This window comes from Gekko japonicus, unplaced genomic scaffold (genome assembly GCF_001447785.1).
Source record: "Gekko japonicus isolate JY-2015 unplaced genomic scaffold, Gekko_japonicus_V1.1 scaffold3429, whole genome shotgun sequence".
Lineage (NCBI taxonomy): Eukaryota > Metazoa > Chordata > Lepidosauria > Squamata > Gekkonidae > Gekko > Gekko japonicus.
Window position 1 is genome coordinate 73,132 of NW_015168149.1, and position 15,508 is coordinate 88,639.

A 15,508-nucleotide genomic window follows, 5' to 3' on the forward strand; every position below is an offset into this window, starting at 1 on the left:
AACAGCTGCTTTGAAGGGTGGACTCTGTGGCATTGCACCATGCTGAGGCCCCTCCCCTCCCCAAACCCCACCTTCTCCTGGCTCCACCCTCAAAGTCTCCAGGTATTTTCCAGCCCAGACCTGGCAACCCTAGCTCATTCTCCCGTGGCAGCCATTTTGTGGTTATGCCCAGGGCTTTTTTTGTAGAAAAAGCCCAGCAGGAACTCATTAGCATAATAGGCCACACCCAACAGCAGAAACACATTAGCATATTAGGCCACACCCTGACAGCTCCTTGGGGCCCAACTGAGGGCTGCTGGGAGCAGGGGGCGGGGCTTGCTGCATGTGCCCGCCCCCTGGGCTCGGAAGCCAGGCGGAACTCTATTCCTGTGTGTTCCTGCCCCAAAATAGCCCTCGTTATACCCCACCACGCTGTGTTTTCTAGATTGTTCTCCCACCTCTCCCCCACCAAGGATCTCACAGTGGCATACTTGTTTCTGTCCCCCATTTACCCTCACAACAAATGAGTTGTTCAAAATATTTCTGCCCTCATATTCCTACAAAGGGTCGAATATGGCACACGGCAAATACGTTTAATTATACAGTTCCAATCCTAAAAAGTACTCTTCCTGGAGTACACCCCACTGAACACCGTAGGATTTACTACTGAGAAAAAATGTCTGAGTAGGATAGCACTGCAAGCTGAGGATTGCAAAGATGGGGGAGGCACTATGATGTTTTTTCCCCACAGCTGTTTCAGCTTCCCACCCCCGCACATGCTGTTCCAGAATCCCACAGCTTCAGACAGATATGGGGCAATTCTGCATTGGCTTTTCCCTCCATTGTTTTACGAAACCCACGTTGGAACAGAAATTCCCCTCTGCATGGCATGCTGCTTTCACTTCCTTTGATCATCGGATTTTATGGTAGCCTCCAGACTGCATGCTGCTTTTGCTGTCTCTGACCATCCGTTTTTATGGTACCTTCTGTGTAGATTTATGGCCATTTAGGGGTGACTTTGCAGTCAGTACAGTGCTGCCCCAGGGTATTTGAATGTAGTCTAGAGCTGCACTTTTTCTTCCCAGTTGGGAAAATGTGGAGCGAATGCCAGATGCAGAATCGCCCAAGGTCCTTGAGAAGGGATCTCCTTGCAGGCTAACCCAATATGTCTCCAATGTCTCCAGAATACACCGTGTGCAGGAAGAATGATGCGGTCTGCCCAACCTTTCCCCTTGCAGGGTTGCAGTTCGTGCATTTTGCTCCTGGTTGTGAGAGGGCGAGTTCAGACCAGCCAAGCTGTTATCCTGGAGGAACTGGAATCCTTTCTGCAAGCTCATCCCAGCTCATAGAAAGGTGCAAAATTTCCCACTTTGAGCATCCTTTTAGCTGATCTTAGCATTCATCTGAGGCTAGATGAGACGTTAGAGTCTTGCTGGCTTGGCTTCTGAGGGTTTTAAAATGAAATGTAGCCTTGGGAGGGAAGAAAATGTTTAGTTTCCCCCATCGGGTCCTTTTCCTTATCAAAATTACCCTGCTCAGCAGCTTTCCTTCCTGTGAGGGCATGTGAGAAAGAAGATGCAGCCCTCTCTAGCTGTTTTGAGCTTCATGCTTTACAAGTGGCAATCTCTTGGAGGCCCAGGTAGCAGCCACTGCCAAGTCAGCCTTTTACAATCTTCCTTGAACAGAGCGACTTGGCAACAGTGATCCATGCGATGGTCACCTCGAGATTAGACTACAGTAATGCTGTCTACATGGGGCTGCCCTTGTCCCAAATCCAAAAGCTACAGCTGGTGCAGAATGCTGCAGCAAGGCTTCTGATGGGTCTCCCCATGCGGGAGCACATCCAGCCAGTGCTAAAAGCACCACACTGGCTGCTGATAGCATACTGAATTCGCTTCAAGGTGCTGGTTCTCACCTTTATGGTCTGGGGCCTACATACCTGAGGGACCGCCTTTCCCCACGTTTCCCAGAGAGCACTGCGTTCAGGGTCTCAAAATCGTCTGGCCCTCCTTGGTCCCAAAGATGCCAGGCTGGCCATGGCCAGGGCCTTCTCAGTGGTGGCTCCATGCTGGTGGAACGAGTTCCCAGGAGACATCAGGGCCCTGTGGGACCTTCTACAGTTCCGCAGGGCCTGCAAGATGGAGCTTTTCCACCAGGCCTTTAGTCAAGGTCAAAGATGTAGGTTATTATTTGTGAGTTGCTAACAGAATGTTTGCAGAAATTCTAGAATTGTTAGTATTGCTGATTTCAACCAGACTGGGAAGAACCTCGGTCATAAAACCTTCATGATTTAATTTCATTATATGCCATTCTTTCTCTTTTTATGTAACCATTGCCAACATAGCCACCACCAGTAACAAGAGTAGGTGCATTCAAGATGCTTTGTGTTCAGAGACCCTTTTTGTAGACAGTCAAATTCAAGAGGTCCATCAATAGCTGCCGGCCATGGCGACTGAAGGGAACCTCCATAAACAGAATAGTGAAAAGTCCAGTGGCACCTTTAAGATCAACAAATTTTATTGTAGCATAAGTTTTCAAGAGACACATTGATGCATCTGATGAAGAGAACCATGTTTCTCAAAAGCTTATGCTACAATAAAATTTGTTAGCCTTAAAGGTGCTACAGGGCTTTTTACTATTTTGCAGCAATAGACTAACACGGCTAACTTCTCTGGATCTATGTCCATATACAGAGGCAGCAAACCTCTGAAACTCAGAGCTAGGAGGCAGCATCAAGGGCACGCCTTGGCCTCTAAGCCCTGTTTGTTTGACCCTCTGTGTCAATTAGTTGGCCACTCTATGGAAGAGTACGTTGGGCTAGATGGACCACTTGTCTGATCCAGCAGTGCCTGCCAATACCATATCTGGTGCCCGTCAAGTGTCTTCAGAAACTGGATGGGGTCAGGTGGGGTTTTGATTGACTGTGCAGATTGAAATCACATTGCTTTAGTGGCAGCCACTGTTCCCTCTAAGATGAGTTAGTGTGAGCTAGGTCACAGTTTTTTAGCCTCCAGCTCACACATTTTTGCCTTAGCTCAGGAAGGATGGCTCCAGAGCAAACTAAATTATGCAGTAGCCAAATCGCTGGCTCACCACTTTAATGCCAGTAGCTCACAATGCAGGATTTTTGTTCACAAGACTCCATAGCTTAGAGGGAGCATTGGCAGCGATGGTTTTAGTCTGTCTCTCACTTCGCTTTCCGAGTGTATTGTTTACAGGACCCCTCTTCCTCCCTGCGCTTGGACTCTCTCTGGTTGAGTTTGTGTGTGGCCCCACCTCCCATGGCAGCCATCCTGTGTTTGCGCGCGCCACCCTGTGGAAGAATCCCAAAGGCATCCACAGGCTCAAAAAGGTTGGGGACCCCGATGTAAATTATAACAATAAATCATAATAAAAACAGCTGCTTTCTTTCTGCTTCAACAGTGTCCAGTGTTCCCTCTAAGCTGAGTTGGTGTGAGCTAGCTCAGAGTTTTTTAGCCTCCGGCTCACCCATTTTTGTCTCAGCTCAGGAAGGGATGGCTCCAGAGCAAACTGATTTACGCAGCAGCCAAATCGCTCACTCACAGCTTTAACCCCAGGAGCTCACAAGGCAGGATTTTTGCTCACAAGACTCCACAGCTTAGAGGGAGCACTGGCAGCACCCCAACTTGAAAATATCACTCAGTTCAAATTACCAAGAAACCTGGAAAAAAAATCAATGCGCTTTTGGGTTGAGTATTTGTAAACAGAAAGTTTGGCTGCGATCTAAAGAACACTTCCTTGGGACCAAGCTCCATTGAATAGAGTTAATGGGTTTAAATTAAGGGCGGGAAGGTACCGGCTAGATATTCGGGAAAACTTTTTGACAGTCAGAGTTGTGCAACAATGAAATCAGCTGCCCAGGGAGGTGGTGCGCTCCCCCTCACTGGCAATCTTTAAGCGGCAGCGGCCGGACAAACCCTTGTCAGGGATGCTCTAGGCCAGTGATGGCAAACCTTTTAGAGACCGAGTGCCCAAACTGCGACCAAAAACCCACTTATTTATCGCAAAGTGCCAACACGGCAATTTAACCTGAATACTGAGGTTTTACTTTAGAAAAAACAACTCTTACATCAACTTAAGATGATCCAAACAAAGTAAGGAAAGCAATCCCAAATGCTTTCATTTACTTAAAATTATTTGGCAGAGAATTCGACACTTTAATGATGGTCTGGGCCTGGCTGGGGCGATGGCACGCGTGCCCACAGAGAGGGCTCCGAGTGCCACCTCTTGCCCCCGTGCCATAGGTTCGCCACCACTGCTCTAGGCGGATCCTGCATGGAGCAGGAGGGTTGGACTAGATGGCCTGTGGGGCCCCTTCCAGCTCTGAGATTCTATGACTTGATTAGGATTCCAAGTAGACCCGGTCAGGACGTCCTCTTTTTCCATTTTACACATGCCCTAGTTTTTAAGAGGAGACATTTGGTATCTAATTTTTTTAGATTTCATATGGATTTTTCCCCCTACTAATGATTTTCTGATTTAAGACTATCACAGGGCACTGACTGCTTAAGACGACAGCAAGTGTCCTAGTTAACCTTTTAAAAATCGGAGTGACATAATGTGGTAATTACTGCTACATCAGATAAAAAATTATTTCTACAGTGGCTGAGTTTATTTTCAAACAAAATCAGTCTGACACAGTGGGCTACTCTGTTCCCATCCACTTTAATCCAACTTGGGTATTCAAATCGCCTAGGAAAGGTTTGCACATTTTTGCCAGCCTAAATGCAATGGACAACTGGATGTTTTCATTTGCCCGAAGATAATCACAACGTTGCAACTGAAAAGCACTCTCAGTTAGTGAAAAATTACATGCTAAAATGTCCAATGACTCTAAATTTGAATACATTTTCACCAATCAATTGGCACAACCCCCCTAACGGTTTCCAGTCTCCCCCCCCAATTAAAAACAAGCCCATCAACCACAAAATAAAAACCCATCAATTAATCCTTACCTTTCTGCCGTTCACAAAAAATACAAGCTCATCTGATTGTGGGAAGCAAGCCATCCTGCCGGTAGACGCTACAGCTGGAAAGAAGAAGAAGAAGAAGAAGAGATTGGATTTATACCCCGCCCTTCACTTGGAGTCTCAGAGCGGCTTACAAACTCTTCTCCCTTCCCCTCCCCACAACAGACACCCTGTGAGGTGGGTGGGGCTGAGAGAACTCTTTCGAGGACTGCTCTTTTTCAAGGACAGCTGTGCCAGAGCTTGTGACTCACCCAAGGTCACATCAGCAGGTGCAAGTGGAGGAGTGGGGAATCAAACCCGGTTCTCCCAGATTAGAGTCCGCGCACTTAAACACCAGCAAGGAAGTCAATTTCACCACTTTCTTTCAACCCAGGAGTACGTCTTGTGTTTCCCTAGAACTAAGATTAAAATGAAATCTGCAGGGAGGATCTAGGGTACAGTTAGTCAAAACCCCTCTATCTTGTTTGGTGTAGTGATTATGAGTGGGGTGGGGGACTCTAATCTGGAGAACCGAGTTTGATTCCTCACTCCTCCTCCACGTGCAGCTGCTGGGTGACTTTGGGTCAGAAACATCTCTGAGAGCTGTTCTCTGAAGAGCAGTTCTCTCAAAGCTTTCCCAGCCCCACCTACCTCCTAGGGTGCCTGTTGTGGGGAGGGGAAGGGAAGGAGATAGTAAACTGCTCTGAGACACCGAGTGACAGGCAGGGTACCAATCCAATATCTTCTTCTTCTTGCAATATTTCAGCTTCAAACAAACGTGGAATGGCTTTGGAAGCCCATATTAAGGTCCTAAAGGTTTTAAATAAGTAGCTTTTATCAGACAAATCCACAATCTCCTCCGGTCTCCAAACCTCCGTTTTTTCTACCCCCCACCTCCGTTTTTTCTATTTCCTGCCCAGTCCCTGGCCAACCTTCCAGTTCTTCACTCTCCTGACTCATAAGCTGGGGTTGCCAGCTCTGGATTGGAGAATTCCTGGAGATTTGGGGGGTGGAGCTTGCCTTGGGGAAGAGAGGGACCTCATTCCATACAGTAGAAAAGGGAGAGCCAGTTTGGTGTAGTGGTTAAGTGCACGGACTCTAATCTGGGAGAACCGGGCTTGATTCCCCACTCCTCCACTTGCAGCTGCTGGATGACCTTGGGCAAGCCGTGGTTCTGTCAGAGCTGTTCTTGAAAAAGAGCAGTTTCTGTCAAGAGCTCCCTCAGCCCCGCCTACCTCACAGGGTGTCTGTTGTAGGGAGGGGAAGGGAAAGGAGTTTGTAAGCCGCTCTGAGACTCCCTTGGGTAGTGAAGTGCGGGATACAAATCCAATCTCTTCTTTTTCTAAGAGTCCAATAGCACCTTTAAAGACTAACAAAATTTGTGGCAGGGGAGGAGCTTTCATGAGTCACTGATCACTTCTTCGGTTACAACTAGAATGTGAGTCCATCTGTCCTATATACCCTGCCACAAATTTTGAGAGTCTTTAAGGTGCTACTGGACGCTTAACTCTTTTCTACTGCTGCAGACTAACACGGCTACTGAAAAGTATGCAGACGGAGAGTGATTTCAGCAAAGCGTACTTTATTTGATCAGGAACAAGACAGCTTTGGCCGGCTCACAGGCCGGCTTATATCCGAGAAACCACCACCCAAAACACACCCCTACTCCCCTATAGGTTATTTACAGTGGCTGAGAGTCCCGTAGGCTCTCGGCCGGGAACCTAGCCCCCTGATTGGAGCGGGCTAGGATCCCCATAGTCCATTGTCTCTTGGAGCAAAGCTCAACGTTTGTCTCTGGACATGTCAGGACCGTTTGTCTCTGGACTTGTCTGGACTTGTCAGGACTGGATACATTACAGCTACCCATCTTGCTCTCTCATCCAATACAGTCTACCTTCCAAAGCGGCCAATTTCTCCAGGGGGACTGATCTCTGTAGCCTGGAGCTCAGTTGGCATTCCGGGAGATCTCCAGCCACCACCTGGAACTTGGCAACCCTACTCATGGCCCTTGTGGCCAGGAACCATGGCTCAGTAGTAGAGCCTCTGCTTGGCATGCAGAAGGTCCCAGGTTCAATCCCCGGCACCTCCAGTTAAAAGGATCAGGTAGGAGGTGGTGGGGAAAACCTCAGCCTGAGACCCTGGAGAGCTGCTGCCCATTTGAGTGAACAATACTGACTCCGATGGACCGAGGGTCTGATTCAGTATAAGGCAGCTCCATGTGTTCTATTCCTCTATTCCCGCAGAGCCTTAGACCCATTCTGCATCTAGCCTTCACTCTGTTGTTTTACCAAACCCACACTGGAACAGAAAAAGATGCGGCTCAAAACCACATTCAGATACCCCAGGCCAACACCATACTGACTGCAGAGTCACCTCTGAACGGCCGTAAATCTATGCAGACAGTACCATAAAACCAAGAGATCAGAGGAAGTTAAAGCGGCATGCAGTGCGGAGGCTACCATAAAATCTAACCATCAAAGAAAGTGAAGGCGGCATGCAATGTAGAGGGGAGCTTCTGTTCCAACGTGGGTTTGGTAAAACAAGCAGAGCGAATGCTAGACGCAGAAAGGGCCATAGACTCATTTTTGAAATGTGTGGTCAAACAGTGCCCTCTTGAGCCTGTTTTGTGCTTTGTGCATGGTCAAAGCAATGGTATTCCCAGTAGTCATGTATGGCTGCGAGAGCTGGACTATAAGGAAGGCCGAGCGCCGAAGAATAGATTCTTTTGAACTATGGTGCTGGAGAAGACTCTTGAGAGTCCCTTGGACTGCAAGAAGATCAAATCAGTCAATCCTAAAAGAAATCAACCCTGACTGTTCCCTGGAAGGTCAGATACTGAAGCTGAAGCTCAAATACTTTGGCCACCAAATGAGAAGGGAGCACTCACTGGAGAAGACCCTGATGCTGGGAAAGACTGAAGGTCAAAGAAGAAGGGGACGGCAAAGGATGAGATGGTTAAACAGTGTCATAGATGCAACGAACATGAAATTGAGTAAACTTCAGAGGACGGTGGAAGACAGGAGGGCCTGGCGTGATCTGGTCCATGGGGTCGCGAAGAGTCGGACTCGACTGTGCGACTGAACAACAACAACAAATGTAGTGGATGCAGGACAGCACACAAAAGAGGGGGGGAAATCCTAATTTCACATATATACCGATGGGGTCTGAACTACAGTGGGGACAGGCCAAGAAAAAGACCTCGGGGTTGTGGTGGGGAGCTCACAGAAAATGCTGGCTCAGTGTCTAGCCGTGATGGAAAAAGGGCAAATTCCATGGCAGCGATCATCAGGAAAAGGACTGAGGCTGAGTCCGCACACGTAGCAGTGCCTTTAATGCAGGTCCCTGGTGTGGCTCCATTTAGGCTTTTCAGTTTAGAGAAAACGATGACTGAGGGAGGCATGACAAGAGGTTTATAAAATTATGCACCACCTGGAGAAAGTGGAGAGGTCGTCTTCTTCCTCTTCCATAATACTAAACTTCAGAAGGTATCCAATACAGTTTATCAGTAGTGACTTCCAGACAGACCAAAAGACAAAACTTGATGGAATTAATAATTACACTACATAACAATACAAACTGGGATTAAATGACAGGATGGCTGGCACAGGTATGGCTGTAGTGCACACTTTGTTTCGAACAGCACACGCATGCTAGAGACAGCAGGGCAATGGCGTTACCCTCAGAAGGCTTTCTGCGGGGAGCAGAAAGCAGGTGTTTAAACAGCTGCAAGCCATTTAAACCAATCAGCTGAGCGGCGGGGCACCACTCAGATCCTTTCCACAGTAGTGAAATTCCCTGTATTGACCTTTTAAAAACTGCACGTTATGTGAAATTTCCCACAGTAGATTTTTTTTTCACCACACGCAAACCCTAAGTTTTCTTCTTACCCCACGTTTTTGGAACTCACTAAAACTGGGGATTCTGAAAATGTGAGGTAAGGAGGAGAAAACTTTGGGTTTGTGCCTGGTGGGGAAAAAAATCTACTGCAGAAAATGTCACATAATGCAGTTTTTAAAATGTCAGTGTGGGGAAATGGTCTCGGCTGTTTGGTTTAAATGGCTTGGAGCTGAACCCCAAAAAAATCCCCTTTAAACAGTAGAGCCCCACGGAACAAACTAGTCCCGTGCTCAGCTGTTTAAAGGGGCTTTCTTGGGCAGCCAGTCCCTGGGGCTTTGTCCAAGAAAGCCCCTTTAAAGAGATGAGCCACACAGAACACTTTGCTCTGCGGGGCTCAGCTGTTGAAAGGGGCTTTCTTGGGTTCAGCTACGAGCCATTTAAACCAAATAGCTGAATGGCACTCCACCGCTCAGCTGATTGGTTTAAATGGCTCAGAGCTATTTAAACACCTGCTTTTTGCTCCCTGCAGAAAGCAGGGGAGCAGAAAGCAGGGGTCACGAACCCCTACGAACCAGTTTGCAAACTAACCTCCCAGTCTGTGTAGGTTCATGCTTCGGTTCACAGTTCAGCCACCAACTGAACAGCAAAAAAAGTGGCTCATGCCCATCCCTCCTTGTGACCATGCCACTGAATTCATTATTAACTGATTTACTTACAGCATTTATAATCTGCCTTTCTTCCCAATGGAACACAAAGAGGCTGATGACACCATTCTTCTCTATTTTATCCTTACAACAACCCCGTGGGGTAGGTTAGGCTGAGAGTGCATGGCTGACCCAAGGTCACCCTGCAAGCTTCCACTGCAGAGCAGGGGATTTAAACCTGCGTCTCCCAGCCCCTGATACTCTCGGAACAGGGCAGCACACTGGTTCTCGGTTACACTACGCACTGTGAAGCTGAATAAAACCTGCTGATCCTCTGGGAAATAAAAATAGTTTTTGAACGCCTGAGGCCATGGAAAAAAACAGAAAAGTGATTCAGTACTGGAAAAGCAGTTTATTTTTGACACTTACAATGAAAGTCTCCTAAAATGGCTTACAGTTATGAAAAACCAATACAAGTGCTAATTGAAATATATTTTTAAAAGTGCTTAGTGTTAACCTGTGTTATTTCCAGGCTAAACCTGTATTTGCGAAAGGGATCTTTTGAAGCTTACTCTGGGAATGATACTTCCAGGAAAAAGAAAGGACTTGGACACCAAGTTCATAAATTTTATGGGATTTTATTAGTACGTAAGATCTAACAAAGATTTTGTCTTTTAATCACATGCAGAATTCCCAGACTATACCCCAGCACAGAAAAATAGATTGAGAGCATGTAGCTTCGCTTACCCTAAAATATCCTTGCCTATATTGAAGCGTTGATTTTGCTTAAAACAGCATAAAGCGTAAGAAGCATAAAGCATAAAAAGCAACATAAGAACACAGTAAGCAGCAGGTGAATCTCAACAGTGCGAAAAAGATAGTGGAGCTCATTCAAAGGTGGCCCAAAGGAGGCTTGGTAGGAAAAGGCCTTGCTACCATGATGTTTTCCTTCAGATGAATAACTAAAATGCCTGGTATTTGAAGACGTGTGCATGCACACGAAAGCTCATGCCTTGAATAAACCTTTGTTGGTCTTAAAGGTGCCACACTGGGACTCTACATTTGTTCTACTGCTTCAGACCAACACGGCTGCCCACCTGGAACTACCTGAAAGATAGGAAGCGAGGGAGAGAGGCTCTGGATCCTCTCTGCCTGACTCCCATTGGCTATTCCCCTATTCTTATACTCTATTGGGCTCGTCCGTCCACTTTTCTAACCCAATCAGAATTCTTACAACTACCTTTGGATTTCTACCAACTTGGCGACATATTATTGGCAAAAACTATATGGTTATGGGAAACACGCGTGTCCTGTCCAGGTTTCCTCTTGCCAAAGACACCCCGACTCTACTGGGTCAAGTTGGCCTGTGCTGGAACCGTTCCTAAACCCACTTCTGCTCTGGCCCAGTGCTGTCGACGTGGCCTGTCTCCTCCTGACAGCATCCAATTTAGAATCGAACCTTCTGTGACAATCATTCTTCTTTATTGCTTCGTTTCCCCCAAAACCATCCCTTCAGGAGCACCTGATTACTAGCAGTAATGGACACTATAGCGTATACTATATATGTAAGTCTGTGCTATATGCAGGGATGTATAGATGTCTAGCATTAATCTGCATGGCACAGCACAGCTTCGTGATTCATAGTTACATGTAAGTAGGATTCAAAATACATCATCGAGCAATTTCAAACGCAGAAGGCTGAGAAAGAGGCCTGTGTGCCATTCTGCTTTGGTCAGTGTTCAAATCTGTCCGCAAACCTTCGCCTCCTGCTTTGCTGTTCAAACGCCATCAACTGTCTGGTCATGAAGACTTTTAGAGAAACCTAGACCCCGTTCACACGGAGAAGTTGCCACGCTAAAGATACAAATGTCAGGCGGATTTTTGGTGCGCATTCACCACCGTAACATCTGGGAAGCGTAGCACACCCGTGGCCAACCCGTGGCATCCCGCCAAAGATGCGCAGTAAAAAACTACCTCAGAAAGTGCACTAGTATCCAGAAAACGCGGGGCGGGGTGGGCGTCTGATCGCGGGAGCGCTAGTATCCCGTGGCATCCGGCGCCCGTCCACATCCCGTCGCAAACCGGATTTCGTAAGCGCATGTGCACAAACATGTAACTGAAAGCAGTGCTGCTCCGCAGAACTGCGCATGTGCACAAATGCGAAACGCTTGCCGCACCGCTTCTTTGCCACGCTCCAGCATCGCTGTGAGATCATCAGCTAACAGCCTAAGTGTGAGGCCTCGGGGGACCGTGTGATCAGGCTACCGCCCTTTATTTTGCTCCGGGGCGAACAGCCACACTTCCCCCCATGTTATCTGGCCCATGTGACCGGGGCTCTAAATTCATTTCCTATGAAAAAGCTTTTATTTTATTTTATTTCCCCATTCTGTGTGAAAACAGGGGCTTTCCTTTGGAACTCTCTTTAAAAGTTTGAAATCTACCTCAGCTGGCAACGGTTTCTCTCTCTCTGGCCCGGTTCCTGATGCTGAGGTAAGTTGGCATTGTGAATCCGGCTCATCGTGAACCTGTCCTTGCTTCCCAGAGAGCCCGTCTGGTTTCTGTTAGGAAAATTAAGCGGCAATTAAGCTATTACGATGACTTAAGTGAGGTTCCTTTGGCCTCCTACATTTCTCTGTCCATCTCCTCAAGGTGCTTGTTGAGATCTTTAAGGTGCGTTAGCAATGTATGCATATAAAACTTATCATTCCCATTATTCCCAGCCTCAAACCCCCCACCCCACTTCCCTTGTTATGGGCTTTTGGCAGCGATTCCTGTTGCTTGCATATCTCAGACTGGGTTGTTTGCAAGAGCTGCCTGGGGAGGTGGTGAATCAGCTGCCTCGGGAAGTGGTGCGCTCCCCCTCCCTGGCAGTTCTTGAAGCAGCGGCTGGACAAACACTTGTCAGGGATGCTCTAGGGCCCCTTCCAACGCTGTGATTCTGTGATAACTTCACGGTCGTCTTAATCTCAGGTCCTAGCCAATACCTATATTGGTTTTTGCCTGGACGGAACAGCAGAAAGTTTCACTCCGTTTCTCTTTTGAAAATGGCTTCTATTATTTTAAAAATGGCTTTAGGTCTGTCTCGTTGGTTTTAGGCCTTCCTTAGGCTAACATTAGAGGAGCTGCGGTGGCTCAAGTGGTTAAGACGCTGAACTGCAGGCTGTGGAAAGTCGGTAGTTCAGCAGTTCGAGACCCGAGCGTGCCGCATGATGGAGTGAGCTCCCGTCTCTAGTTCCAGCTCCTGCCAACCTCGCAGTTCGAAAGCAAGAAATTGCAAGTAGATAAATAGGTACCTCTTCGGTGGGAAGGTAACAGTGTTCCGTGCACCTTGGTGTTTAGTCATGCCGGCCACATGACCACGGAAACGTCTTCGGACAGCGCTGGCTCTTCGGCTTGGAAATGGAGATGAGCACCACAACCCTAGAGTCAGACTCGACTGGCTTTCGAGCAAGGGAACCTTTGCCTTTTTAGGCTAACATTAGGGATTGGGTCTCTGTCAAGGTACAATGAAAGGGTACTTGGCTGCTGCCCCTTCTGCATGATGGCTTCAGTGATGACAGCTTCCGGGGGTGGGGAATCTTTAGTTAGTGCTGATTCCTGGCACAAGGGGTGGGTGGCAACTCAAGCTGCAGTCTATGATTACAACCCAAAAGAAATCGGAGCCCTAAAATTGAAAACATTAAGTAATATTACCTGTTGGGATTACCACTGGCCACACCCACATTCAACAGACGTCAATACTCGCTACCTTTAAGGCTTCAAATTATAGCTCCAGCACCCTGAATATAGCGCAGTAGCAGAAGTAGTCTCGTTTTTCCCACATGAAAGGATTTGTAGGATATTCTGGCGAGACGACTTCATCAGTGTAATCTACAAATCTTTCCGTGCTCTTGGTTTTCATCCCTTGGTCTCTTCAACTTCTGAAAAGATAGTTACGACTTAACACCCAGCCCTGAGGTGACTTCAGTAACAATCCGTGTTAAAGGCGTCTATGATGCACCGTGCTATTCTCCCTTGAACATAGTTTTTTTATCACTCAGCAAGCTGTATAATAACTGTCTCATATTCCAGAGGCGTTGGATGAATATTCCCACTACTGCAGACCTTTGTATACCATGGGAGCTAATGAAACCCTCCCCAAAGTCTATGCAAACTTCTGAGATATATTGAGGTCGTAACCAAAGCCAACAAAGCAGAAAGTAAGTCAATTTGAAGCACAGCATCAAATTATAGGAAGCCAGCGGCATCCAATGGAGGGGACTGGGGAGCAGGGATGTGTTGACATAATGATCCTAGACCGCAAGGTGTGAAATTAGGATTGCCAACTCCAGGTAGTGAAATTCCTGGAGATTCGGTGGCAGAGCCCGGGGAGGGTGATCCTAGACCGCAGGGTGTGAAATTAGAATTGCCAACTCCAGGTAGTGAAATTCCTGGAGATTCGGTGGCAGAGCCCGGGGAGGGTGATCCTAGACCGCAGGGTGTGAAATTAGAATTGCCAACTCCAGGTAGTGAAATTCCTGGAGATTCGGTGGCAGAGCCCGGGGAGGGTGATCCTAGACCGCAGGGTGTGAAATTAGAATTGCCAACTCCAGGTAGTGAAATTCCTGGAGATTCGGTGGCAGAGCCCGGGGAGGGTGGAGCTTGGGGAGGGAACTCAGCAAGGATCTGAGTCCGATGCCAGAGTCTGCCCCCCGAAGCTGCCATTTTCTCCAGGGAAACTGATCTCTGCAGTCTGGAGATCAGCCGTAATTGCAGGTGAACTCTGGGGCCCACCTGGAGGTTGGCAACTCTACGTTCATCTCAACACTGCCCAGGGGTGTTCTAGATGTAGCTGCTGTGTGCAGGGTAGCCACGTAGTATTTTTAACATCTAGTTTCCCCCGAGAGAAGCAAGGAAATGCAGGGGAGGAGACAGAACGAGTGAGGAGGTGGAGAATTAAGGAACCCATGGCAAAATGGAGACGGGAGGACCTAAGAGGATGAACGTGTGGGTGAGGAGAATCAACAGGCAAAGAAATGAGGAAGGAGATCAGGATGCAATAATGGGTTTAAATTGAGAGCAGGGAGGTACCGGCTGGTTAGTAGGGAAAATGTTTTGACAGTCAAAGGCCACGATCAGACGTGCCGGGAAACGCGGGGGAGGAAGCGCGGCTATTTGCGCCATCGCGTTCTGATGCGCCATTATGCGATCAGACGCGATGGCGGCTTCCCCGCGGCAAAGAGGGCGACGGGGGAGAAAGCCGTGCGCCAGTGTGATCACACCCAGGAAGTCCGCATGCAGCCCGTGGCAAACTATTTGCCAGTAGGTCGTCCCAGGTACTTTTTTAATGCACATCTTTGGTGGGACGCCACGGGTTCGCCACGCCTCCCAGATGTTCCGGTGTGATCGCGCCCAGAAAATCCATGGGACGATCGTGCCTTCAGCGCAGCACATGCTCCGTGTGAACGGGGCCAGAGTTGTGCCACAGTGGAATCAGCTGCTTGGAGAGGTGGTGAGCTCCCCCTCCCTGGCAGTCTTTAAGCAGCGGCTGGACAAACCCTCGTCAGGGATGATCTAGGCTGATCCCGCATGGAGCAGGAGGGTTGGACTAGATGGCCTGCACGGCCCCTTCCAACTCTGTGATTCTAGGATTTGCTAAAGTGGACACAGATTGGGACTAAGGTGGGCGAATTTAATATATCGTTTCGAAATAACCAAGTCACCAAATCTTTGCCTTTGTATCAACAATGGATGATCCAATTCAAGTCACCGGACCTTAAAGTATAATTCTTTAGCAACATATTATTTGAAAGTGCAGAACACAGACTCTCTTGAGACTGAACACACAGCTTGTGATCAGTGTTCCCTCTAAACTGAGTGAGTGTGAGCTAGCTCACAGTTCTTTAGCCTCCGGCTCACACATTTTTGTCTCAGCTCAGGAAGGAGGGCTCCAGGGCAAACTAATTTATGCAGTAGCCAAATTGCTCGCTCACAACTTTAATGCCAGCAGCTCACCTAGTAGAATTTTTGCTCACAAGACTCCACAGCTTAGAGGGAGCCTTGCTTGTGATACACCCCCCCCCCCCATGAAAGTAAGCA

At 47.9% G+C, this 15,508-nt stretch overlaps 2 protein-coding genes across 2 annotated transcripts in view; both read right to left on the reverse strand.

Moving 5' to 3' along the window:
* The window catches only part of LOC107113599 (aldehyde oxidase 3-like), a gene marked incomplete at its 3' end in the record, with an annotated part of 77,515 nt that extends 72,497 nt beyond the window's left edge, over positions 1–5,018 (reverse strand). Inside the window, exon 1 of the mRNA XM_015414947.1 lies at positions 4,956–5,018. Coding sequence (XP_015270433.1) covers positions 4,956–5,009 — 54 coding nt within the window. The remainder of the gene's footprint in view (positions 1–4,955) is intronic.
* Positions 5,019–8,628: 3,610 nt separating this feature from the next.
* LOC107113600 (aldehyde oxidase 1-like) overlaps positions 8,629–15,508 on the reverse strand; it is a gene marked incomplete at its 5' end in the record, with an annotated part of 71,318 nt that continues 64,438 nt past the window's right edge. The window contains 1 exon segment of the mRNA XM_015414948.1: positions 8,629–8,640. Coding sequence (XP_015270434.1) covers positions 8,629–8,640 — 12 coding nt within the window.